This window comes from Ceratotherium simum, chromosome 12 (assembly GCF_057802395.1).
Source record: "Ceratotherium simum simum isolate JZ-2026a chromosome 12, ASM5780239v1, whole genome shotgun sequence".
NCBI lineage: Eukaryota > Metazoa > Chordata > Mammalia > Perissodactyla > Rhinocerotidae > Ceratotherium > Ceratotherium simum.
This window is the reverse complement of record NC_141911.1, coordinates 43,280,367-43,308,327: the sequence shown is the minus strand read 5'-3', so window position 1 is coordinate 43,308,327 and position 27,961 is coordinate 43,280,367. Positions and strand designations below refer to the sequence as shown.

Genomic DNA, 27,961 nt, shown 5'->3' with positions numbered 1-27,961 from the left:
GTATTTATTCTAAGATGTGCTTCACTTGGCTAAATGACATGTACAAGGTTATTTATTGCAGCGTGAGTTTTATAGTCCATGTTTGAACACAACATAAATGTCTATCAATAGAAGAGTGGTTAAAGAGATGGCACTGCCATATAACGGAATAACTGGCAGCTATAAAAAAGAAAAAGACATTCTACGTCTTGATATAGGAAGATAGACTCTGCACTGAAAAAGGATGGTGCAGAAAATCCCTTCCGTACAAAGCGCTGGAGAAAGGATGGGATAAAGCTATACATTGGTGTGTGTTTGTATGTGCAAAAAGGATCTGGGGAGGGAACACAAAAAATTAATACTGTAGGCGACAGGGCTGAGAAATATTCCACTGTATAGCTTTTAATATTGTTGGGTTTTTGAACCATAGGAATGTATTGTTATTCAAAATTTATTTAAATTTTAAAAAGTGTCTTTGTGACTGTGTCAAAGGTCGTCTTTACTGAGAATATTAATAAATCATTAACCTCAAGCATTAGGGGAGGCTTGAGGGAGAGCTGCTAAGGGTCATCATCATTTGTGGTCTCTTCTTCTCTTTTACGGTTTCCCAAATGCGAATTATGGACCTTAAAGGTAGAAACAGTCTCATAACCCACCCTAGTACTACATTTTCTTAAAACGGAGTTACTTAAATACACACAAACATAAATCCAAGTGTGAACTTCTTATGCTCAAAGCTCATTTACAATTATAAAACCAAAATATAGGGGCAGGCCTGGTGGCATAGTGGTTGAAGTTAAGTTTGCCTTGGATCTGATTTTCAAGCCTCTGAGGGGTCAGACTCTTGGTCCCTGAGTCTGCCTTCACCTTTTTGATTCCGCCTTTGTGTCCCTGCCCACAGCTGAGGAGCAGCGTGGCCCCACTCCTGTGCCCACTTTCAGGCTCTCAAACCCCAGCCTGGGGCAGAGTCTCGAATCACCTATGGCCTAGGATGAGAGTGTGGACAATCCGTGATGATATAATCCCCATTTAGCACAATTAACAATTCTCCAAAGAGGGCACATACATTTCAATCTGCGTTTCAAAGCCTCTCTCATTAAGTCTTAACAAAAACCAAAAATCTCATTTCAGTATTAAACATCTGTTCAGATTCTTGCTGAATCCAGTCTCTCAAGCATAGAGATGATGTCACATATTTTCACATCTTCAGTGCCTAACATGTGGTAAGCACCTAATATCTGTTTGATGGATGAATGAGTGAGTGAGTGGATGGACGAATAAAATGAATAAATGTGGGATGAATTAGCCAGAGAGTGAAACTGGGGAAAAGGTAAAAAAAAATGAGCTGCATGCCTGTAGACTCCGCCAGCACACCAGCAGATCTCTCTTTTATATCTCTAATACCTCTCTTTGATTACGCAGAAGCAGCGGTACCCGTTTCTAATTAAAATCTTTCTCCACATATAATGTTCTTTAAAAACCATAGTCTAGGGGCCGGCCCTGCGGCTTAGCGATTAAGTGTGCGTGCTCCGCTACTGGCGGCCCTGGGTTCGGATCCCGGGTGCGCACCGACGCACCGCTTCTCCGGCCATGCCGAGGCTGCGTCCCACATACAGCAACTAGAAGGATGTGCAACTATGACATACAACTATCTACTGGGGCTTTGGGGAGAAAAAGGGAAAAACAAAAAAAAAAGGAGGAGGATTGGCAATAGATGTTAGCTCAGGGCCGGTCTTCCTCAGCAAAAAAGAGGAGGATTGGCATGGATGTTAGCTCAGGGCTGATGTTCCTCACAAAACAAACAAACAAACAAAAACCATAGTCTACTAGAAAAATACAGTAGAGCTCTCACGTGCATTTATTTTTAAGTCATTTGCAGGTGCCATATAGGGAGTCATTCTGATATTCGGCCTGTTGCCAAGGCTAAAGCTAAAACAAGTAAATTCTACTGGACTTAAGCAAATAAAGGATGTAATGTGGTAAACACTTTCCCACTCAACGTGCACAGTGATGATGAAGGTCACTGGCTACACACTTCAGGCACATTCCTTTGACAGCATGTTTAACATCAGTCAGGAATGTTGGTCACAGCCCAACATAAGGGGAGAAGGAAACAATTCTCTCGCAAATTCAAGAAGTTTCTGAGTTGCGTGAAGAATTTTTTTTTTAACTTTAAATGGTGAGAAGTAATAGTTCTGCCAAAGCTTTCAATTAATTTAGGTTAGCCACTTTAGAAAAGGTGGAAATCTACTTCCTTGGATGAAAATTTAGGCATGTGTAATGCAAATATATGGCAGCATTTAGTGCCATTCAGGGATCCATGCAAGATCCTTCTAGCATTTGTTTTGTTCCCTTTTGCATCCTTAATTCTTACTCTTTCTCTTTTTTGGATTTTCTTAATGTCACACAGTCCTCATTCACCATAGCTGTGGAACTGCCATTAACTGGTTACCCTCTCTCTCTCAGTTGACATTTCAGGTTTCATGTGACAACACGGTGAAACCACCTCACTGATTTTAGAAGGTGAAGCTCTCATAAAAGCAATGAGGGTAAAGGTGTACATTAGCTATTTGTTTTTCCTAAGGTGTTAGAGATATTCAGGGTTTGAACAAATCCCCAGTTTTAATGAGATTTAACCAATGCTAGAGGATTCCGATGATGTGAAAATGAGATTGCATTCAACCACATTCCCAAAGTTCAACTTGTCCATCATGACAGCAAAGGGCCCAATGAAAGCACTAGAGAGATGATAACTTCAATTCCATTTAAGAGTCTGTGCTTTTCTTCCTCCTGGTTTTCAAAATAGAATAAAAAATGATGCAACAGAGTTTTTTCCCCTTACCAAGTTCCTTTGTAAAAATCCCCTTTGGTGCAATTAGTTCATTTGGGCCTGGGCAAGCACTCTCTTTTGAGGGATATCACTACCAACTTGCCCAGGCATTTTGTTGTGGCCTCAATGGGGCCAAAAATCTCAGTGTTAGCGAGTGGCAGGAAATGATGTCTTTCCCCTGCACAGACTCCTGGCTAGTTAGGTAGAAAATACCTTCACCCACTTGATCTCTTCTCATAACTTCACAGAGCTTCACCCTTGAGTCCCACTCTGATTCAAGGCACTAGAAAGCTTTGTCTGAGAGTTCAGGCCTGGACACGATCAGTAAGCCTGCACGGGTCCATCACGAGTAGCTCTTCACCAGACCACTTGGAGAATTAACGCCTCTCCAACAGCTGGCCACTGTGAGACCAAGGGGATCTGGTCAGGACAAAGGCCTCCACTTTAAACTGCTGGAACCAGGGGAAATCAGATGTCAGATACCCTGACAAATAATGGGGCTGATGGCACTGTCTATCGGAGACATCAACAAGAAATAGGACATGCATCACCTTGCACACCAAAGCCACCAACACACAATGGTAAGGAGCTGAGCACCACAGGAAGCAAATGTGAACAATGGGTACTCTCCACTCCAAAATGGAGAACACTGCAGAGAGACCTTTGACTGCCAGAACAACCTCTGTCCACCCTGAATATGCTTTGAACTGTTATTCTAAGCAATCAGTCAGAGAGTACTTGCCTGTCCTCAATGAATTCAACTTAAACGATATCTGTCCTTTATCCAAAGACGGTCAGCCACATTCTTCGTCAGACCACAGGGCCATTTAAAATTGCTTTTGAGGTTCCAGAAATGCCAGGGAGATGGGGAGGTAGGCTGCAGTGTCTCAGCAGGTGGACTCAAGGCAGACGGCCTGGGTTCACACACCACCAGCTCAAGCACTTACTGGCTGAGTGACCTGAGGCTCAGTCCCCCTCTCCTCAAAATGGGGATAATGGTAAGTGCTACTTATTGAGGTTGCTGTGATGGTCAAATGAGAGTGCCAGACTCTCAATAAGCACTCAACTGATATTATATATTGTTATTACGATTATTATTAGGATCACTAATTATTATGAGGAGTCTCACTGCCAAAATCCAGAAATTTTTTTCTGATTCATTAAAAAAAAAAAAAAAACCCTTTGAAACCACCAAACTGATTGATTCACCAAAGGGTAAATGGTTTTCAAGCTGGTGCCTGTCTCGTGGAATGAGTACCTGGTCTAAAACCCTATGCAACCTCATAGTAAAACAAAACTAAACTAAACATCTGCAGAGCACTTCAGCGCATCCAGATTCATTATTCGTTTGATCTTAGTGAAAATCCTGAGGAGCAGTTATTCTTCTCACATTATACCTACATGAAAAAACTGAAATTGGCAGAGTTGGGACTCAAAGCCAGGGCTTCTTACTCCAAATCCTCTTCTCCTTCCACTACATCATGAAGTGAAAATGCTTCTTGACTGGTGCTTTGGATCTCAAGGCTGAATCCAGAAAGAAGCATGGCCACTTCGAGCCTCCACTTCTTTTAGATAATGGAAATCATCCTCTAACAGAACGGAGCCGGGTGCAGTACGCTGAACCCTCCCTCACTTCTCACTCTCTAACTCCTCATAATAACAGCCATGACGCACGGAGCTCTCGCTAGGTTCCAACGGCTGTTGTAAACACTTTCCAGATATAAATATAAACAACTCCAATACATAGGCACTACTTTTATCCTCATTTTACAGACGAGGAGACCGAGGCAGGGAAACTCAATTTGCCCCCCAAACATGAGTTTGGAAGCGAGAAGTGGGTTTCAAACTCAAGTACAGGTCTATTCTATATCTCTGAGCAGTGTGTGCATTGCATAAAGGTACCTGGATAAGAGGGATGATGGTGCTGAAATCTAGCCCCAGCTCTGCCCGGGGGGCTGTGCCCTCCCCGTGGCACAGCTCAGAAGGGACACCATTTTCTAAGTGCACAATGCCTTGTGTAGCACCTGCTCAGGTAGTGGCTCCAAACCACAAGTCTACACTTTCAAACACTAGACTGCTGTCCCTAGAGGTGATACCAGTTGAAAATATAAACTCAAGGGCCAGCCCCGTGGCTTAGCGGTTGGGTGCACGCACTCCGCTACTGGCGGCCTGAGTTCGGATCCCCAGCGTGCACCGACGCACCGCTTCTCCGGCCATGCTGAGGCCGCGTCCCACATGCAGCAACTAGAAGGATCTGCAACTATGACATACAACTATCTACTGGGGCTTTGGGGGGGGGAGAAAAAAAAAGGAGGTGGACTGGCAATAGATGTTAGCTCAGAGCCGGTCTTCCTCAGCGAAAAGAGGAGGATTAGCACAGATGTTAGCTCAGGGCTGATCTTCCTCACAAAAAAAAATATATATATATATAAACTCAAAAGAGTAGTGATGAATGTATGAATAATATATAATATGTAATGGGCTCTAAGCTATTAAAGGGGAATAGGATTTAGACGTATGGGGCAAATTATACCCCATCTTCTCTGGCTGACTTCCAGGACAGCAAGTCTCCATCCTTGTCAGGATGTCAGCAAGTTGCTCATCCTTGTCAGATACCTGTCATAGGTCTTGTTTGGAAAGAAAACCAAACACTCACAGATATCTTTGTACTGTCGCAAATATATTCAAATATGCAAATACATTCTGCCTTAACAGCTGGATACTAATGTAGGATGTCTCAAATACAAGTACAAAAAGATTTATGGGAAATCAGAACACCTTTCCCAATTAGGACATTGTTATTGTTTATTCAACCATGTTCTCCAAGTCCTAAATAAAACACTGCTCAGTGGGTCGGCCCTGTGGCTTGGTGGTTAAGTGCGCACACTCCGCTGCTGGCGGCCCGGGTTTGGATCCTGGGTGCGCACCAACGCACTGCTTCTCCAGCCATGCTGAGGCCGCGTCCCACATACAGCAACTAGAAGGATGTGCAGCTATGACATACAACTATCTACTGGGGCTTTGGGGGAAACATTAAATAAATAAATAAAATTATTAAAAAAAATTAAATAATAAATAAATAAAACCCTGCTCAGTTCTCACCTCATCTCATTAAGTGCTTATTTAATTAACTGAAATGAAATCTGGTCTTGGTCAAGAAACAAACCTTGCCAGTTAAAACTGGTTCCATTATAGAACTCAAGTCTTTCCAGAGCTGTTTATAGCACGGGATACAATACTCTCCCAAGCCCCAGAATTCCCTCACTGTATTAGGGAACCAGGTTTTCTATGGAAAGTGTGATTATTTGAATCAGTAATACTTTAGGGTTAATTTCGAAGATGTTGAATGATTATCAGGGAATGAACATTCCTAGTGATACAATCCAATGAACAGCATATATTTGTAAATTATAAGATATATCATGGTGACACCATACAGTTGCAGTGTAAATAATGGCCTGTGACTAGCTATTCCAATAGGGCATGGGCTCTCCAATTTGCCTTGGTCCCCATCACTCCCTGTTGTCTCCCTAACACTGGAGGTGACCATCAGTTTCCATTTATCATTGCCTTGTACTCTTAAAAAACTAAACATTGTTCATTGTAATGAAAGGTATATCTATAACTATAAACTACATCTCTATCAAAGGTGGAAAAAACAAAAGATAGACTGAGAGGACTACGTGTTTCAAAATACTTGGGAAAAAATATTTCTTTGTGCAATAAAGAATATCCCTAAGTGTTAAATGTTTAAAAAAAACTGACCTTTAAATTATAGGCAATATCCCTCTTCCCTCCATCTCCTCCTTTGTCACTCCCCTCAAAAATAATTATTTGAGTTTAAAAGGCCAGGAGTTATTAAATATCAGGTACTAATCCCTCCCTTAGTTAGCTGGTGTTATGCCCAGACTTGCCCAGGAAAACAAAGTCTTTCCAGAGAAATTTCTCTTTCTGAGGGATGTTTTCTAGATCTTTCAGGGTTTTGGGGGGACTGTAACTTTGTTTTAATGCCTGGATCTTCAGTTTCCCTGTTACTTTCAGCAAACAACCCTACAACTTTAAACAACAGTAAATTCTTATTACGTGAGTTCACACACTCATATCCATAAAGCCAGAGTCTTCCTGATTGTACTGGGGCAATCTGGACACAAGGCCACCCAAAGACAGTTAAGCAGGCTTTCTCTTGGATTTCTACTTTAGCTGTCCTGGAATGAAATGGTAACAAGGTACATGGAATCTAAAGTTACATGAAATCACAAGGCACATGGAACTGCCTACACTTTGTGTTTAACTTTGTGTGTGATATAAAAATAATGCAATACTCTATTTCCAAAGAAATAAGGACTAGTCATAGTCAGTTTCACCTAGATTTAAAAATCAAAATGTCTGACAATTTATCATCCCAGTTACTATAACCAAACATTTTTCTTTTTTTTTTTCATAATTTGTGTATGTGTGTGTGGAGGATCGGCCCTGAGCTAACACCTGCCAATCCTCCTCTTTTTGCTGAGGAAGACTGGCCCTGGGCTAACATCCATGCCCATCTTCCTCCACTTTATATGGGAGGCTGCCACAACATGGCTTGACAAGCAGTGTGTCGGTGCACGCCCGGGATCCGACCCGGCAAACCCCGGGCCGCCGCAGCGGAGTGCGCGCACTTAACCGCTTGCGCCACCGGGCCGGCCCCTAACCAAACATTTTTCTTTTCTTTTCCTTTCTCTTCTCATTTTTTTCCTTTTCTTCTTCCTCCCTTCCTCCCTCCCTCTCTCCTTCCTCTGTTCCTTCCTTTCTTTCTTTCCTTCCTTCTTTAACTGTTTCTCAGTGATAAGCCTGTTTACTATTTTTACTTGGTACATGCTGCCACCGAGCTGATGGCTGCTCAGCAGATTTTGGATACTGCCACTGTGGTTGTTCCTGATTTTTTTGGATAGTTGGAGGATACTTTGATAAGAGAGGACTTCATTTGGAAACACAGAATCCTAATATCATATTCAACCTGACTGATGCTTTGTGGCTTTCAAAGGATTTTCAGTATCTCATTTGACTGTCACAATAAACACCTGAGGTGGGTAGGACAAACCATCCCCATTTTCAGATAAAAACCAGTCTCAAAGTTAAGAACCACGGTCACACATTTAGGAGATGGCGTTGCTGGATTTCCTCCATTCCAGAAAGTCCTTTAAGATAGCAACCACCAAAAATGTTCAGACTCCTTCACCACAAATATAATTTACAATGAAAGACAAATATAGAATGTCTTTTTATCAAACTCTTTCTATCTGCCATAAATAATCTCAAATAGGGAGAGAGACTCTCTTTGACATTTACCTTCTATTTGAAGGACATTCCCAAGAACATTTCAAAGATGATCATCCCCATTTACTAAGCTTTTTGAAAATACTCCCATTCTGTGTATGCATTATGGATCCTGTAAGACAAAGAACTAGTTGGTAAGAGCAAGAAAAAAAAAGTATTCATCTAAGGACTTTATAAAATCCTTGTGTTCATCTAAACTTTAAAAAAATGGGTTATAAGCACAATAGAAACAGAAATCTGCAAGTAGCCTTTAAAAGAACACGTGTTGGGCTGGCCCTGTGGCTTAGTGGTTAAGTGCGCGTGCTCTGCTGCTGGCGGCCCGGGTTCGGATCCCGGGCGCGCACCGACGCACCGCTTCTCCGGCCACGCTGAGGTCGCGTCCCACATACAGCAACTAGAAGGATGTGCAACTATGACATACAACTATCTACTGGGGCTTTGGGGGGGGAAATAAATAAATAAATAAATAAAATTTAAAAGCACACGTGCTAAAGTTTAGTACAACTGTAACATCCAATGATACACAGTCCCTGTGACAAATTGAAATGTCCACAAAAAACGAAAGAGTAAGAGGTGTCCTCTGCTAAGCAGAAGTTTTTATTGGCACTGAGAAAAGAGGGACAGATCACAACTCACTATAGATATTTCTATCAAGAGCACAACCTAAGTTATTTAAGTTGTGAAAGTCATGGGGTGCTTGCTTGATCAAACACACCCTGAAACTGGAATCACATGGATAAGGTTAGCAAGGCTCTGAAAAGAACAACCCATAAATTTATAAATCTTTTCAAAAACAAAACTACATGATGCCTTTATGAAAACTCCATGGAATCTCCCATGAAGATGGGGGTTGTCAGAAGAGGGGAAAACTGGCTTTTATCAGATAGAGTGAAAGGAGGGAGACAGTGGGCTCAGATAAACAGGTGACAGCACATAAATGGTTAAATTCAGAGGGTATGTGACACCCTCTTCCTAAAGATAACAGGTTACCTTCAGTCAGGGCCATATTTGAGAGACTAGAGGTGGTCCAGATGCAAAATAAAGATATAGGAAGAAAGAGGAGTTTGCAGTTCTTATGAGGATTAGCATCCTGACCCTTAAGTGAAGCAGAGTGCATGGTCTGTAATGATAGCCAGGCCATCCAATCAGAAGTGCACATTGACTGGGCTGAAAGCTGAATTTTGGAGAGCAAAATTCTGTATTCAGACCCCATTCTTCTCTCCCTCCTGTAGGGAAGGAGAATTACCAAGGGCGAACCAGGAGAGTTACCTGTCAGAGCTGCGTGCTCCACATTACAGAGCATCCCCGGGAAGGCTTCCTGAGAGGAGCATCTGCAGGGAAGGGAGCAGCCAGGGCAACCTCAGCCTGAGGACTGAGCCAAGACCCTCCACTGGCATGCTCCATCTCCTCCTACTCCCACCCTCGCTGCTCCTCTCTCTCCCCCACCAACACAACACACCCTACCAAAACTCACACCCCTAGGGTCTTCCCCACAATGAGGAAACTGAGAACTGTAGCTGAAGGGTCCCACATGTGGGTATTAGGATAACAGTAAGAAAGAGCACTAACATTTTCATCATTGTATTCAAAGACAGTGATATATTTCCATTGTTAAAACACTGTATAGCAAACTGAACATTTTTAACTGGTTCAAAGACTAACAGAATTACCTGGAAAGAGTATAAGACTTTTTACAATTCACAGTAAGCCTGGTACAAGCAATAGCAATAAATTCCTGAAAATCACTTGGGTAGAAAATTCAGAGTTGAGAAAGGTAAGACCTTAGCATATTGGCTCTTCATTTGTTTGATTCACAATTCACTTGAAGGAGTTGACGAAAGTAGTGGAGCTTCAGTTCCAGAAAAATACACGTTCCTAATTAATTCCACCAGTCTAGTATACGATTTCATGTTGTTCAAGGACCTCCTGAAATCCCCACCCATTTAAGCATCTCCAAAAGAAAAAATAGTTTGGGGAGCCAAACTGTTGTAATGATCCTATAAAAAGCTCAATGTTTTTATATCCACAAAGAGAAAAGAAGCAGATACTAAATAAAGAAAATCTTTATGACGTTTGACACAAATTACATTAATAAAAATCAATACCGTATGTCAAATTTACATTTTTCCTCCTTTGGTAGCCATAAACCTTTTGAGATTGACCTCCCTCACAATAAACATGGATATTTGTTGTCTCTGTGGAATATCCACACAAACACGCCTTTCCCTTGTCTGGTCCTCCACTCCAGGGTTCAATGCCCTCTTAATTGTATAACTGGGAATGGCTCCATATTGTGGGCCCAAAGACAGCTTAGCTAGAAGGCTGGAAATGAGCAAGTTTGAAAACCTTTTTTAGGAAAATCCAGAGTCAGTTTTCAGACTTCCTCCCCGACATAGAGAGTCATGTAACTGTAACCCATGCCAGCTGCCAGCCAATGACATCACAACAATGACATCACAACATGGGAGAAGGTGCAGCCTTGCTCTGCCTGTTCCCTTCGTTTCTAGACTCAAGACTGCATTTCTAAGACTGGACTCACTTGGTCTCAGCTTCCTTTAGCTTTCTAAAGGATGGATTGCAATGTCATCTTCCCCTTGCTTTTTATCCTTCTCTTTCCAAATTCAGTCAAATCTAACTACAAATCCAAACTCTGTCTGTTACTAGCAGGGTCCCCTCAAGTAAGATACTAAAATTCTCTGAGCCTCAGTTTCCTCATCTATAATAGAGGAAATAATGTCTAAGCTACAAGGCTGCTATGAAAATCAAATCAGTGATGTATGAAAAGTTCTCAGCAGCATGCCTAAACCACAGGGGATTCCAGCAATTGTTAGCTCCTTTGCCTTGATACTCTCTCTATGCTAATTGTAAAATTCATAAAAAATACATATAACTAAGCATTAATAAAATAATATGACCACAATAACAATGACTTTTTAAAATTTAGCTTTAGACCCTATAGATTTGAAAATTACAAAGATGCTTTCAGAAATAATGTATTTTACATTATTCATTATAGTAATAGATATGTAGATGTTATAAAGTGCCAACGGAATAAAAGAGAATAAATGAATTAATGATTTCTTATTAATGATTTCTTCTTTTTATGCTTTAATTAAAGAGTCCAAATGTCAATCTACGTCCCACTTACTTTTATTAGTGACTACCTTGGCTCCTAGGTTAACACAAAGATTTAAAAAATTCATTTGTACTGCTGAAATGTAAAGAGTTTTCCTCATTAAGAAGTATTAAAGGCAAATAATCTAGAAAAAAGGCAATGAGATGAACAAAGTCACTTTGTTTTCTTTAGAGTGTAAACAGAGACCAAGTCCTTAATGTTCTATTTGACCTTCCCTCTAGCAAATACTTGTCCGGCAAGCCTTAGACTAATGGAGCCGAAAAGGTAGGAGTGCATTTCACAGACCTCACCTCAGAGGCTGGATAGTCATTCACCTAGCTTTGTGCTCCTTGGACCCCAACAGAAAGTAGAAGAGTTGAATCATCCAAATGAACGTTTCTAATCCAGGTCTACCACAGAGAGTTAGGAGAACCTTCCCACAGCTAGGAAACCTAGCTCCCTGAAGGGATGTGTAAATAACCTTCACGTCCAGACCTCAAATGTCATCTGAAGCAAACTAGAAGCCAGTGACTGCAGAACACCTTAAAAAATGACTGGCCTATCCTCTGAGCACATACCTGATGGGAAAGGAAAACAAAGAAATGGGGAAAGTAGGTTATGACTTCTTCACAGTTCTCTGGTTTAACAACTAGACGATGTTTCTAAATCACAAATTTCTGATTGACTAATTAATCAAATATCTTTATATATATATAAAGCAATATGAAAAGGTGGCCCCTCCCCTGCCTCCCACCCCAGTCCTCTCCCTGGAGTCGCCGTTTGCCTGTCAGAGAGTCATTTGTGCGAGGAGAGAGAGGGAGAGGAGAGAGAAGAGAGAGGAGAGTGGATAGAGGATGGGAAGGAGAGAGAATACGGTATTTACTGGCAGAGCTTTCAAAATGTGCATATTCAGGAAGGAAGGAAGGAGGGAGAGATACAAGAACAATTTAAAGTTACTGATCAAAAATTACCTTCTCCAAAAAGCCTGAACATTTGACTTAACTTTTTTAAGCTGCTGAAATATCAGAAGTCATCCATTTGCTTTAACAGCATCCTTTAAAAACTGCAAGGTCTCTGTAAAGTGCAGTCCTCTTCAGTTACTCACACACTGGTGTGAATCAGTCCGAGCCAGCTGCCTCCTAACACCTACAGGACAACATCAGCAAGGGGAGAACAATGGTGGGCCATCATCTATGAATGGCTCTTTATGTTTTCTGTATTTTACATCACTTATCTCATAGAGTCTTCACAAGGGGTGCTAGAAGGTTATTAAGCCATTTGAGATAGGAAATCAAGCTCAGAAAGGAGGAGAAACTTCCCAAATCACATCTCTGCTAGCTGCTGGGGCTGGGATTTGAATCTAGCTGTCTGCTTACTAAGGGAAGGACTGCAAGACTGGAGCTCTCTGAGGGGGTGGAGAACACAAAGAAGTTGTGCAAATAGCAACCCTGGTGGTTTCCCAATTTGCCCCTGGCAGTCGCTGCACTCCACTGCAGCCACGAGGCATGCGTGGGCTTCGGTCTCCAGCCCCAGACCTCAAGGTGGCACCCTCCACAACTGTTAGCATCATAAGCTGCCTAGATCCAAATGACAAATTCCTGATTTGCACATAACTACAAAACAGGCTTTTGGGTGCAGGCCTGGGAACCATCCCATAATTTAAAATCTCATCTTTTCATGAAGTGGGTCCTCTGCGTGCATGATGGTAGCAAAGCGGAAAGTAGATGCAGTGTCTCTAGAACAGGAAGTCAGCCTCAATCCCTCCAATTTCCTTCTTTTTTTTTTTTTTTTTTGGTGAGGAAGATTGGCCTTGAGCTAACATTTGTGCCAATCTTCCTCTATTTTGTATGTGGGACGTGGCCACAGCATGGCTTGACGAGCGGTGTTTACGTCCACGCAGGGGATCTGAACACCAGAACTCGGGCTGTGGAAGCAGAGCGTGTGAACTTAACCATTATACCAGGCGGGCCCCTCCAATTTCTGAAAGAAAGCTTGGCACAAATTTTCTCTTCTCTACTTTTTTGCAACCAGTTTACAAACACCCAGAAGATGTCAAAAGCCATCTAGAATCCTATGCAAATTATATGCATTTATTCTTATGGCTTCTTTGTAGAATAAAGTAATCTTAGGACAAACTGGAATGGGAGACTAAATCATTCTGTGGACAAAATCACAAGCAGCGGGGGAGGAACTCATGGAACAAGCAAGCAACATCTGCTTTTGTCTAACCATGCTTCTGGCTAGTAGCACTTGCTTATTATGCAAGTATTATGAGCCAATCCCATACACAGCTATAGACCACTGCCCCCTCCAAGGCACAGAAGTCACCAGTTATGACATTAGACTCTGTTAGGAACTAACACAAATTTTATTTGCTTTTATATATAATTAATCTACAGAGAAAAGCATTAACCGCTAAGTGCAACTAGTAGCAACTTTGCTAAAATTTACAAATTAGCAAATGAAAGCATTTAGCCCCCAAACAGGCACCTGTTAACTAGACAGAGCTTCAAGCGCATTGCCTTGTTATTTAGGTCACCACTGGGGCTTCTTTGATTGTTCGGTACGGGAGCGGAAAAAGTTTTCCTCAACCCTCTTTGGGTCCCTGGCTGGGTCTGAAAATTAAAACTGACAAAGACAGATTAACAGGAGAAAGGCATACAAATTGTACTGAATTTTTACATGTAGTACATGGGAGCCTTCACAAGAGAATGAAGACCTAAACAAGTGACCAGAGCAGGAAGCTGTTACACCTGTAGACAAAGAAACAATAATATTTGTGAAGAACTGACAAGACAAAGGGGTAAGACTAACCAGGGCTAGGTAGCCCTCATCTTCCTTAACTAGGAAGACAGGGTCAGTTTAACAAGGCCTGTCTGCAGATTCCTCTGAGCTGATAAGAATCTGTCTCCAGTAAAAGGAGAATTTATTTCCTGCTTTTAGGCAGAAAAGGAGGGGCTTTTTCTACATTTACTGCTTCTTAATTGCCTTCAGCTCAAAATAATTTCTATGTCAAAGAGGCATATTTGGGGGTAACATTCTGGTTTCCTCCATTGGTTATCAAATGGAGCATTTCCCTTGTTGTGAAGGTTTCCATATGGTGCAAAAAGTCCAATTCATAGACAGTCCAATGCTGTTATCTCAGATAGAACAATTTGCTACAGCCTTACAGCATCTCCATGCCTGTGTTCTTAGCCCTCCCAAATGTATTCATCCAGGTTTGATCACTAAGTTAGCAATGGCTCAGCGAGAGAAACTTGCCTTTTCTCTTTTTTATATCTTTATAAAGTTCAGCACTCTAAACACAGCTGGAACTCAAACACATTTCTGACAGAACAGCTTACTGAGGATACTATCTTTCTTTGATTTTGTGTAACGAGAAACTGTCTCCATCTCTTGGTGACATCCTCTAACTTGAAGTGCCTATGTTCTAATTTACCTGGGATCCATGAACCTCCTAAAATTGCATGTAAATTTTTTGAGTGTTTTAGATCCTCAAGTTGGGTGGTGAAGAAAATAAGGTTAACGTATATCATTATAATTAGTCTTGCAAAGAAAAATAAATAAATACATAAGCAAATAGGCCTCTACTTATCAGTTGTGTGACCCACAGCAAGTCATTCATGCTCTATAACTTTCCTTTCCTTTTCTAAAAAATGGAGATAATAATAGCACCCACATGACAATGGCAGACGAGATAATTTGTACCAGTATCCACTAGTGAAGACCACCATACAAACTGAACAAAATATACTTTAAAATATCAAAGAATTAAAAAGAGACAAATTATCTCACCTGTAGAAGAGACAGGCTCAGAGAGAAGAGCCCTATATGTGGGGCACCTTTATTTTGAGAGGCATTTGCCTCTTCCAGAAAGGGCTGCTGAGTGGCCGAGAGTCTGGGTGTGCTTTTAACAGATCATAGACTGGAAAGACAAGGAGAGGAATCAGTGCCACCAAACAGGTAGAGAAGCTAATGATGTCCCCCTCTTTTTGGGTTGAGACTTTAGAGGCCTACAACCTAACCATAAATGTGAATCTTAAGTGGGCAAAACTGTCACCCAGGGAAGTCTTGAAAACATTTTCTTTTTTTTTGGCTGAGGAAGATTCACCCTGAGCTAACATGTTGACAGTCTTTCTCTTTTTGCTTGAGGAAGATTCACCCTGAGCTAACATCTGTGCGAATCTTCCTCTGTTTTGTATGTGGGTCACCACCACAGCATGGCTGATGAGTGGTGTAGGTCCATGCCTGGGAACTGAATCCACGAACCCAGGCTGCCAATGTGGAGCACACGAATTTAACCACTAGGCCACGGGGCCAGCCATGAAAACATTTTCCATGTCTAATGCTTTGTTCTTATGTTGTGCTTGCTCATAGGAACCAAGGCAGAACAATGCCAGGTGGCCAAACAGTAGAACCAGTCCAAACCAGAAGTGTCCAAGATGGCAATGGAGTACTGTGCCCAAAAGGAAATGTGTGCAAAAGGTGCCGTGTGCAAAAAGGGAAGATCTGCACATGCCCCAAACGCCCCCACCCCAAGCAAAGGTGCAGAGACCCCTCCCCCTTTACATCCCATAAGAACCCTGCTCAACTTCCCTTCCAGGAGAAGGTGTTTTAGAGCAGGAGCTCTGCCTGCTTCATTCACTGATCAATGAATAACGTTTCTGCTCTGCTATTCCGAACCTGGTCTCTATACTGGCACGGGCAGCTCTGGGCAAAAGAACCTACTTGTGGGTCATGGGTCCCTTGAGGCTCGGTAACAAACAACCCAGGTTAGAGCTCAGTTTTGAAATAAATCAATACCTAAAATTAAAGTGATTCTGGTTTGCAACTGGCAGAAAAAAATCTCTGTTATAGAATATAACATCATCTTCTGCATCAGATTACTTCCACACAGTAGAAATAAAATGTCTAGTACATAATCAAAAGTAGTCAGGCATAAAGGATAACATAATAACATGAATGAAAACTAGGAGAACTAACAGACAATAGAACAGACCCACATCAGCTCAAGATACTAGAGTTAACAGAGACTTTAAAATATTTGAAGAGACAGTGGATGTGAAGTTTACAAAACCAATGACAGATTCAAGTTTTACTACCCCAAACTGGATTTTTAAAAATCCACAAATAGCTGGATCATAGTAAAACTGCAGAAAACCAAAGTCAAAGAGAAAAACTTAGGGCTGGCCAGGTGGTGCCAGCAGTTAAGTGCACGCGCTCCGCTGCAGCGGCCCAGGGTTTGTGGGTTTGGATCCCGGGTGCGCACCAACGCACTGCCTGTCAGGCCATGCTGTGGCAGCATCCCATATAAAGTAGAGGAAGATAGGCATGGATGTTACCTCAGGGCCAATCTTCCTCAGCAAAAAAAAAGGGAAGATTGGCATCGGATGTTAGCTCAGGGTTGATCTTCCTCACAAAAAAAAGAGAAAAACTTAAAAGCAGCTAGAGAAAAAAGACATATTATCTATAAAGGAGCAACAATTCAGAGTGACAATTTATTTATCAAAAAAAATAAAACAAAATCATCAATGTAAATCAGAAGACAATGGAACAATATCTTAATCATGCTTTAAAAAAATTAACTGCCAACCATTCAAAGCAAAAATATCTTTCAAGAATCAAAGCATAATGAAGACATTTTCAGATATACAAAAACTGAGAAAATTTATCACCAACAGGCTCTCACTAAGGAAAGAGAAAAAGATGTTTTTCTAGGCAGTAGAAAAATGATTCCAGAAAAAAGGGCAGAAATGGAAGAAGAAAGTACGACAAAAATGGTAAACACGGGTGGAAATCTAACTGAATACAGACTTTAAAACAGTTGTAATTATGTTTTTAGGTTGAAATATATAAAAAATTAAAATACATTACAATATGGCATATAAACTGGGGATGGAGGGTAAATGGAGTTAAAGTATTCCAAGGTTCTTGCATTATCTGGAAAACGATTAAAAGTACCAATTAAAAAATTTTTTAAATAAAATTAAAGTACCAATTATAAAATAGACTTTGATAAGTCAAAAATGCATTATAATCTCCAGAGTGACCACTAAAAGAATAGTGAAATGAATATACAACTTGTAGCTAATAGAGGCTTAAAATGTAATCATTAAAAAAAAAAAATCAACCCCCAAATCCTACTAAAAGGCAAAGGAGGCAAATAAAAAGAATATAGAGCAGGTAGAAAAAAATAGAAAGTATTTAATAAGATCATAGATTTAAACCCAAATCACATGTACATTGACTAAATAATCCAAACAGGAGGCAAAGATTTTCAGACTGGATTAAGAAAAAAATCAACCAGCTGCTATTTATAAAAGACACATCTAAAACACAAGGATACAGAAAGGTTGAAAGTAAAATTATAAAAAAGATAAACATACGAACACTAACCAAATAAATTTGTTGTAACTATAATAATGAAGCAAAAAGCAATTCTGGAGATACAGACAAACATTTCCTAATGATAAAATGTCCAATTCACCAGAAATATATGACAATTATAAATGCATATACACCCAATAATATAGCCTGAAAAACATAAAACAAAAATTTTAAGAACTACAGGGAGAAATAGTCAAAACCAAAATTATGGTGGAAGAATTGTATATACCTGTCTCTGTAAATGACAAAATTAGAAGATTAAAAAATCAGTTAAGATATGGAAGATTCAAACACAAGTAGCAAACTTGACCAAATGAACATAAAGAAAGCATTTATCCAGCAACTGCAAGATACACATTCTTCTCAAGCACAACATGTAACATTTACAAATAATTGATCAACAGGACATAAAACAAGTCTTAATAAATTTAAAAGCATTGAAATCATATAAAGTATAGTTACAGTTTCTGACCCCCGTAAAACAAATAGCAAAATGTTTGGAAATTAAGAACTATATACTTAAATAATTCAAGATCAAAGAAGATCATAATAGAAAATAGAAACTATTTTAAATGAAATAATCACCAAATACTATATATCAAAACGTAGCTGTGAAGTGTAGGTAAAGCCATGCTTAGAGGGAAATTTATCTAAAATGCATATATTAGAAAATAAGGCTGAATATCAATTAACCAAACATCATTTTCAGGAAGCTAGAAAAATAACAATTTATGCCCAAAGAAAATAGAAAGAAGGAAATAATAAAGAGAAGAAACTAATAAAACAGAAAATAATATACAACAGAGAAGGTCAACAGGTCCAAAAGTTGATTCTTTAAAAAAGACATAAATTGATAAATTTCTTGAAAGAGCAATTAAGAAAGGAAAGGCAAAAAAAGGTCAAGAATAAAAAAGGGGAATATCACAGTACATCCTACAGACATTAAAAATATGAGAATATTATTAACAAATTTATGCCAATATATTTGAAAATCTAGATGAAAAAGATAGATCCTAGAAATAAACAACTTAACTTATAAAACTGACAGTAAAAGAAAATTTCTAAATATTTGAATAGCTGTCATTCTATTCAACAAACCCACGAAGAAAGCTTCCCAGTGAATTTTGGCCAGACAGCCTCACCGGTGAATTTTGCCAAACATGTCAGTATGAAATAATACTGCTTTCACACAAACTCTTCCAGAAACTAGAGCAAAGAATGAACACTTTCTTTTAGGGCCAGTATAATCTTGATACCAAAATTTGACAAGGATGTTATAAAAAAGAAAAATTATAAGCCAATCCTACTAATTTATAAGGATGCAAAAATCCTAAATAAAAGATTAACAAATGATATTAATAAACATATAAAAACAATAATATATCACAGCAGAGTTGGATTACTTTATATATACAAGCTTGATTAAACACTTGAAAATCAGTTAATATAAGTCACCATACTAACAGAATAAAAGAGAAAAATCATATGATTTCCTCAGTAAATATAGAAAAGCATCTGAGAAATTCAGCATCCATATATAATTAAAAACTTTTGGCAAACTAGAAATACTAACTTTTTTAAAATAAAAAAAATTATCTACGAAAATCACCATAGTTGTAGTTGATGAACAAATGTTGAAAATCTTTCTTTTGAGCCCTGGAAAGGGACAAGGATATGTAAAATCAACACATCTTTTCAACATTGTACAATTTGCCTGTGCAAAAAGACAAAGAAAAATTTTAAAAAGCATAAAGATTAGGAAAAAGAGAAATAAAACTGTCAATATTCTCAGATGATATGATTATGGATGTAGACAATACAAAAAAATCTACAGATAATCTACTAGAATTAATTTCATAAGTTAGCTAGATTCTGGATACAAGGTCAGTATTAAAAAACAACCATATTTCTACAGGTCAGCAAAAAGAATTAGAAAATGAAATTTTAAAAAGACACAATATACAGCAGAGTGAAAAAATATGAAATGCATAGGAATAAACATAATAAAAGATGTATAAGACCTCTACACAGAAAACCATGAATCACTGAGAGAAATTTTGAAAGATCCAAATAAATGGAGGAACATACCATGTTCATGGACCAGAAGACTCAATATTATAAAGATATCAATTTTGCCCAAATTTATTTATAGACTCAATGCAATCTCAAAGTCCCAACAGTTGAAGTCTTTGTTGCTGCTGTTTTGTTTTCATGAAACTTAATAAGTTGATTCTAAAATGTTGTGTAAATATTAAAGACAAAGAATAGCCAAGAAACTCTTAAAGAACAAAGAACAAGAGGATTTGATCTAATGAATGTAAACTCTTATTATAAAACTACAGTGTGGTACTGATGCAAGAATAGCTATTAGACAAAAGGAATAGACTAGGAAGCCCAAATAGACCAACACACATTTGGGCACTTGATTTATGATCAAGGTAGGCCTACAGGGCAGTGGAAATAGAATGTACTCACCAATAAATCATGCTGGTGCAATTGCACGTCCATAAAATTCTTTAAAACATAAACTTAACCCCTACCTTACACAATATGCAAAAATTAATTCCCAGTGAATTGCATATAAATATGGGGGTTAAAACTGTAAAGTTTCTAGAAGATAGTATAGAAGAATATCTTTATAACCTCAGAGAAGGACACAACTTACTGAACGGGACACAATAAAACACAAACCATAAAGGAAAAACAATTTATAAAGGATTTGGACATTAAAATTAAGAAGCTCTGTTCGTCCTTAAGAGAGGGAAGAGGCAAGCAACAGAATGAATATTTTGCCACACATCTAACCAACAATGAGCTCATATCCAGAATATGTTAAAAATACCTACAAATCAGTAAGAAAAAAACAACACAATTGAAAAGTGGGCAAGAGACTTGAAAAACCATGTCACAAAATATTGTCATAAAATCAAATGGCCAATAAACATGAAAAGGTGCTCAACCTCATCAGTAAGGAAAAAGTAAATTAACTCCATAATGTGATATTACTACAAAACCACTAGAATGGCTAAAATTACAAATGACAATATTGGCAACGATACGGAGCAAGGGAAATTCCCATATGCTGCTGGTGGGAGTATATTGGTACAACTATTTTTGAAAACAGTTTGGTGTTATCTACTAAAGTTGACGATATACATAACCTATAAGCTAGCAATTCCCCTAGACCAAATAGAGATGTATGCCCACAGGCACCAAGAAACACATACAAGAATGATCATAGCCACCTTATCCATAATGTCCCAAAACGGATCATCCAAAGTTCTACCAACAATACAGTGGCTAAATGGTGGATAAATGATCGTGGTATATTCATATAATAGCTTTCTGTACAGCATAGAGAATGAATGAATTACAGCCACAAGCAAGAACATTCATAAATATCACAAACAATGCTGAGTAAAGAATCCAGATACAAATGAATATATATTGTATGATTCCATTTCATTCCTTGCTCAAAAAGCAGGCAAAACCAAAACATTGTGTTTAAAGATATGTTCTTTGTTGGAAAAACTATAGAGAAAGGCAAGGAAATATTTACCAAAAAACATCAGGATAGTTTTTTTTACCTTTGGGGAAGGGTGAGAGTAGTAATTGGGCAAGCGTCACAAGGTGGGCTCCTAGGGCATTGGCAATATTCTATTTTTTAATCCTGGTGTTGGCTGCAAGGTGTTCACCTTGTCATAAATCATTGCACTCTGCATCTTTATTTTGTGCACTTTTCTGCATATGTATGAAATCTCAGTTAAAGGGGGTTAAATAAATAAGTCAGATGCATCTACAATGGAAGACTTCATTGCATCAATATATGCATTACAGTATTTCCTGGAATTGGGACAAGAATCGCTCAATTTAAAATAAAAACGCAAGTGTCCTCACCGTGGCCCATTATTTGTTATAGCTTTCTGTGCTAACATCTTACCAAGCACATAGACTATACATACACTGAGTGTTCCTGGCCAGTTCACACTGAGCAGGTTTCCCACACATCTGTCATCCATTTGCTAAGTGGACAATGGGGCATTGGTCCAGATAATGCACTTTATATAAAGGTTCTGAGATCGTCCAACAACTGGTACCCAACCCTTGCTCTTCCCTCCTGTCCTCACAGGCTGATTTTTTTCTTTCTTCAGTTCTCAGCTCAAGTGTCACTTCCTCAGGGAATCTTTCCTTGCCCTCACCCCACCCCACCCCCGACTGGGGTAACCAATATTATGCTCGTTCTCAGTGCTGGTCATTCTCAGTTTGTCCCCACCTCCCAGATTCATCTCTGGGAAGCTGATCTCTAGAGACTAGATCACCAGGACACCCTGTCCAACTGGCTTCCATTGGGTTCCACTGATGAGAGGCAATGGCAGGGGCTGGGAGGGTGGGACAAGAGAGAGGTCCGGGCATGTCCTCTCCACCCTGTTTTTGCTGTGATGTGTGTTTCTGGGGGTCGCTGCTTCTCTGGAGGCCCAAGCTCCTCCCGCCTGCCTCCAGCTCATAGGGACTCCAGTAGCATCATTCCTGCCTCTTGTTTTTCAGGCCTAGGGTGCTAACAGCTCCCCACTGCTGTGACTTTCACTGGTTCTGCTAACTCTGCCTCCTTCTTTCTAAGTTGTCTTTTCACTCAACTCTCTTCATTTGAACTAGGCTGGATTCTGTTGTCTGCTGAGACCCTTGGGAGTGGCAATTTTACATTATGTGACTATTTTATCTACATCTGTCTTTCCCCACTGGGCTGTGAGCTTCATGACACTGACACTTCAGAAGTTGCCAACAAATATCTGTTAAATGATTCAGTGAGTTAATGAATGCATGAATGAACTCACATTAGAAATAGAATATACTATACCTAGTACAAGGATCTCTAAAATGTTCCTGCTACATTTGACGTGGCACCAATATATCAGAGCAAATACCTCTGTTGGTTGAATATAGCCTTTGTTGGCACGAATATTTTTACTCATGACAATAATTTCAATTTTTCTAGCGACAAGTGCAATAGCTATGATTTCTCAATTAAAAAGATATAATTTTATCTGTCTGAAATAAGTCATCAATGATGAGATTCCAAATGGAATGTAGTTAGTTACAGCTCTAAGAGTCAGTAGGAACACAATAAAAATGTTAACTAGAAAAACAAGGCTCTGTATCTCTGAACTTTTCATAACCTATTGCGAATGACTCTAGAAAATAAATATCTTGTAGTTACATGGTGTACGAGGGTTAACTCCAGCAGGAAATGTTCTTTGCTAATACAGTAAAGTATCTACTCTATATTGTTGTTCTAGACTTAAACAAGGATAATCTGGGCTGATCCGAATATTAGATATGCAAGTTACATATTAATGTATACAGACAACTTCTATAAAATAAACTGGAAAATTCTGAGTCTAGACCACTAATCAGAATTTCAAGAACAGGGTCTGAAGCTCTGCAGATTCCTTTCTCTTTTATGGTAGAAAAAGTGCAGAAAAATCAAATTACCTACAGGCTATCTGATGGACTAGCAAGATCTTTCAAACCAATATGTGACATTTGAATTTTAATCTTGAGAAAACTAGTTCATAAATTATAATCACAGCTAAATACATACTTTATCAAGAATTTTTAGTTCATACCAGGGCATTTTGAAAGCAACAATCTACCTGGCATGCAAGCTCCTGGGGGGTGATATATTCTGAACTCTGAAGAGGTCAAGGTTCATCTCTCTTCTGCAGTCCCTTTCCTGGTTAAACCTCTGCTATTTCTTCTAACTTTTTCACTGTAAAAAGTTATCCCAGTTCTGTTCATTCTAACCAAGAGAGAGAGGGGAAGGTCCAATTTCTCTAGTATGGTATGAGTTCAAGATTATTTGTAACCTCCCACCAGGCAAACTAGTCAGTTAATAAAGAAAGATCTTTCTAATATGGCACTACTTGGGATACGAGTCTGACTGATTTTATAATCCTGAATGATATGACACGGCTTTAGTAATACTAGTTAGAATATTAATAATACTCCTAAGGGGGTTCGGGGAAGAAGGGATTGAGTTAAAATAGTTAAACTGCAGTTACACAGCTAATTCTTTTCACAACCAGATAACTCGGTTTGTTTTATGTCTAATTAGGTGCAACAAAAAAATTCCTTTTTCCTTATTCATTCTCTTCGGTCATAACTAATATAGGAAATGACCACACCAGCTCCTTACTGATTGCTTCCCTGGAAACAAAAGAGCATTTTATACCTGATCCTGCCATTACCAGTAAAGAAAATGAAGTAAAAATTAACGTCCTTCACTCTTCTTGCCCATATATAAAGCGATATTTTTTAGAAAGGGGGCAGGGGGGAAGTACTGCATTTAATTCATACAGGCCCATACTCCCCCACCCCAGACTCACTCATCTCCATTCTCATCAACATCACCCACTTATGGGGCGCCCAGTAGACGAAGGGCCCCATAGCCTGACAGGGTAGGAAAAGAAGCATCTCTTGCCCAGTCTGAAAATCACGACTCCTGATGCCTCCCACGCACCAAAGTGGGGCGGGTCGCCCAGCCCCGGGGGACCGGGCGGCGTCTCGGGTGCCCGCAGCCCAGGGCCGCGGGCGGCGCCGCAGGGCGCCGGCCCCCTCCCGCAGAGACCGGCCGCGGGTCCTTACCCGCCAGTCCGCCGCCGCCGCCTCCATCGCCCGCGTGCCCCTTCCTCCGCTGCAGGATGAAGTAGGGGTTGGCTCTCTCGGTGATCCACAGCGCGTTGGCCAGCAGCACCTCTTCGGGGTTCACCCACATGTTCCCGGGCGCCGCGGGCGGACGCACAATGGGGCTGCGGGTCGGGTCCTGCACACACCGGCGCGCAGGGGCGCGCACTCCCGGGCACACGCCCGCCCGCTAGGTGCGGCGGCGGAAAGCGACTTCACCAGGGGGCGGCCCGCGGCGCCCGAGCCACAACAAAGCCGCCGCGGGCGGCCGAGGAGGACGGCGAGGACGCGGGCACGGCGAGCAGCATCCTCTCCGCGGCGCCGCCGCCCCCCGCGCGCCCGCGGCCGCAGACGCCCAGGCCCGCCGCTCCGCAGCCCGGCTGGGGCCCAGGGCGGCGGGAGGAGCGGGAGGAGGCGGAGGAAGGGGAGCGGGGGGAGGAGGAAGTGGTGTGGCTCAGTCCCGGGATCCGGCTCGGCGGCGGGCAGGGCTGCGGGCGGCGCAAGCCGATTCGGCCCCGCGGCTAGGGCCGAGCTGGGCTGGGGCGCGGCTGCTCCCGAAGCGCCGACCAGAGCTCCGGGCCCCTTTGATCTCTAGCCGCTCAGAGCCCTGGAGGTCACCGCGGTTAACACTCCACGCTGGGGCACTGGCACCCGCGGCGAAGCCCAGCTCCCCGCTGGAAGGACGCTCCGGACACTGCGAATGAATGACGACAGCGAGGCTCACTTGGAGCGAGCCCGGGTGACACCCGTTTCCGCGGACGCGGGTCCTCCGTGGGCTCTGCTCGCCGAGCCGGGCCGCTGTGGCTGGCTTTGGGGGAACCTTCTGGGGACCGTGTGCCAAGTACTCGGCCCCACGCACATCCCAGCAGGGAGGACGCTGCCAGCCTCCGTGGGGGGTGTCTGTTATGTGTGTGTTTATGGTTGACGCTCTGTAGGCTAGCGCCACCCTTCTTCCCAGGAAATAAGTGTTTCAAGGTTCCAGACTCAGCTAGATACCCGGGTCGGAAGTGGACGCAGCCAATGGTTGTCGATGTTTTTGTTTCCTGCATCCCTAGGGCAAGTCATGCGCTAAACTTGTCACTGCCTGTAACCCCTCCCCCTCTCCATTCCATTGTAATTAAAGTGGCCCAGCTAAGTGCATTACATCACTTCTTTCCTTGACCTGTAGGGCATGAGCAATGGCAAGTTGGAAGCCGCCCAAAAGCTTAGACCAACTAATTCACACCACAGCTGTTCCTATATCAAACATTTGGAGCTTCAGGGACCCGGCATGGCAGAATTCAGGGATTTATCCACACTTAATAGGTGAATTAAAAGTCTTTTAAAATCATTGAAATCTGAGACACACAAAGGCCAGCTTGATCCCTAGACAATTTCGCTTTCCCCCAAAACGTCAAGTCTCTTGTGTTCACAGCTGGTCTACCTACATATCTGATGACCTTTTTTCGCCTCCTCCTACAATCAGAAGATCTGCAGATAGCTCAGCAAGAAGAGGCTCCTCTTCCCAGATGGGAATTTACCAAGCTCTGCTTTGTTGAGGAAGTTGGACAATCCTAGGGACTTCTCCCTTTCCAAAAGAGCAAAGCATTCAAATGTGACTTTCTTGTGTGGACTTCAAAATTTTTGCTTATGTAGCTCTCACTTGTACTGCTGAATTCCTTCCAATGACCTAATGAGTGCATCCCAGCCATTTTAATGAGGCTGCCTCTGTTTGTCTCCTACCCAGTGGGCTTTCAAGGAATGGAAGTCTCCCTTTGCTATTACATTGACTCATCTGCCTCTTTAGGAAACGTTTTAGACCCTCATGCCTTTGTGGAAACTTCACATATTTAACACAGACTCGAAAATGTTATTTGGCACCTTTGATCACAGTACAGTGCCTTCAGTCACAAAATCTATTGCAAATAAAACATGATAAACAATAAGATTGCAAATCATTTACGTGTAAAAATTGTATTCATAATATATTTATATAATTTTTAATATTTTTGAAGTGCCTCCAGAGATATTCTCTCATTTTATGTAATTAGCATTTTTTAAACTCCACTAAGCGCTAAACTCCAACTTTGTACTGTCTTTTGGAATGTCCTTATCATACTGCTCAAAGTTGTGGCTTAACACCTCTACCTAAAGTGTGATTTTAGCTTAGCGTTTTTTACCTATTGGTGCCAAAAAATGCCATTTACTTATATAATTCATGCATTCATTCACTCATTCATTCATTCAACGTGTAATTATTGAATACCTACTATACTTTAGGCCCTGGGGATAAGAATTAAAGAAAACATGCAACAATCTCTGTCTTCATGAAGATTAAATTGTAAAATTAATAATAAAAACCAGAACACAGTTACCAAAACTTGCTTTGAGAACAAGATTGGACACCAAGAGGAAAGAAGAAAAAATTTTAAGTCTTTAGTTTTTCCTAGTTTCTCAGAAGAGTTAGAGCACAGTCTCTCCAGGAAATCAGGGCTTCCATTATTATAATAAATTATGATAACCTGTAGTAGAAGGACATCACAAAGAATCAGAGAAACTACAAGGAGTTTATAGCAGCTTGCTGGTCCCATACTGCTAACTGCTCACTTATTAAAATGTGGCTTTGTTTAAAAAAAAAGATTTAAATATACCTGAACCAGAAATAACACAAAGAGAACCTAATTAATCCAACCAGTTCCTCAGTGAAATAGGTGAGTATTTTTAGCTTTCAATTCATTCTCATTGGTTTTAAGCCCATGGATTGTCTCCAACCACTTAAAGAGGAAAAACATTCAACAGATGCCTAGATAAAATAGGGGTAAATGATGTCACAGTCTTTGTCTGTGTCTTCCTGAGATCTCCCACTCTCCCCTTCCCCAAATGGAAAGAATCAGTTCCGGAAGAGTTCTGATGGCCCCACCTTGGAACAATCGGTGGTTTACTACTTAGTGGGGAGATCTGACTGAAGCAAAATTGTGAGGGTAGTAAATTTGTCTTTGACAATTCTCACCCCATTCCTACAATGTTTCCAACTTTTCTGCTTTTTCACCTTCACAGTGGTGTATTTTCCTCCCTATCCTCATCCCTCTGCCAGTAAGTCCTCTACTCTGCCTTCTAGGGACTTGCTCACCCTTGGAAATATAATGGTGCGTTGGGAACTTTATTTCTGCCCACACCCCCCACCTCTCACCTGCAGTGCCCACTCCTTGATGGCCCAGTTCTCCCAGAAGTAAGGGCGCAAAGGCTGCAGAACATGAATCTTACCAACCAACCATTCCATTGCCCAGTAGCCCCAGGAGTGGTCAGGCCAGTAGAAAATTCAGTTCTAGTTTCAGCAGACAAATCATCCAGCAGAGTAAAAAAGTGCTAACGCTTCCCTGGGAGAAGCCAACTCTTCCCCTCACCTTCTAGCTGAAGGTAACTTGCTAACATGGACCATTTAAAAAAAAAGGCCCAGGCTTTCCATGTCCAACCTGGAAGCTCTAGTAAGGTATTTGGAATTTCTAGTGTCCAGTGAGGAAGAAGGAAAGTGGCCAGTTGGGGCAGGGAAGAGTAATATTGTTTCACAGATCCAAGACTTTGCAGTAGCTTTGATGTCTGATACAAAGACCTTCACAGTGGATCTGAGTTCCTAATCCACCTGGAAAAACTAGATCAACCGGTCACCACAATGT

At 40.9% G+C, this 27,961-nt stretch overlaps 1 protein-coding gene across 5 annotated transcripts in view; it reads right to left on the bottom strand.

Moving 5' to 3' along the window:
* Positions 1-25,244, bottom strand: part of TBC1D9 (TBC1 domain family member 9) — a 114,368-nt gene extending 89,124 nt beyond the window's left edge. For 3 of the 5 annotated variants that reach the window (XM_087437584.1, XM_087437587.1, XM_004426472.3), the window contains exon 1: positions 24,270-25,243. In XM_087437584.1, coding sequence (XP_087293710.1) covers positions 24,270-24,399 — 130 coding nt within the window. In that variant the 5' untranslated portion in view covers positions 24,400-25,243. Of the gene's footprint in view, positions 1-12,211; positions 12,823-24,269 lie in introns of those variants that run through there. The other 2 variants (XM_087437585.1, XM_087437588.1) reach the window with 2 other exon arrangements.
* Positions 25,245-27,961: the final 2,717 nt, after the last annotated feature.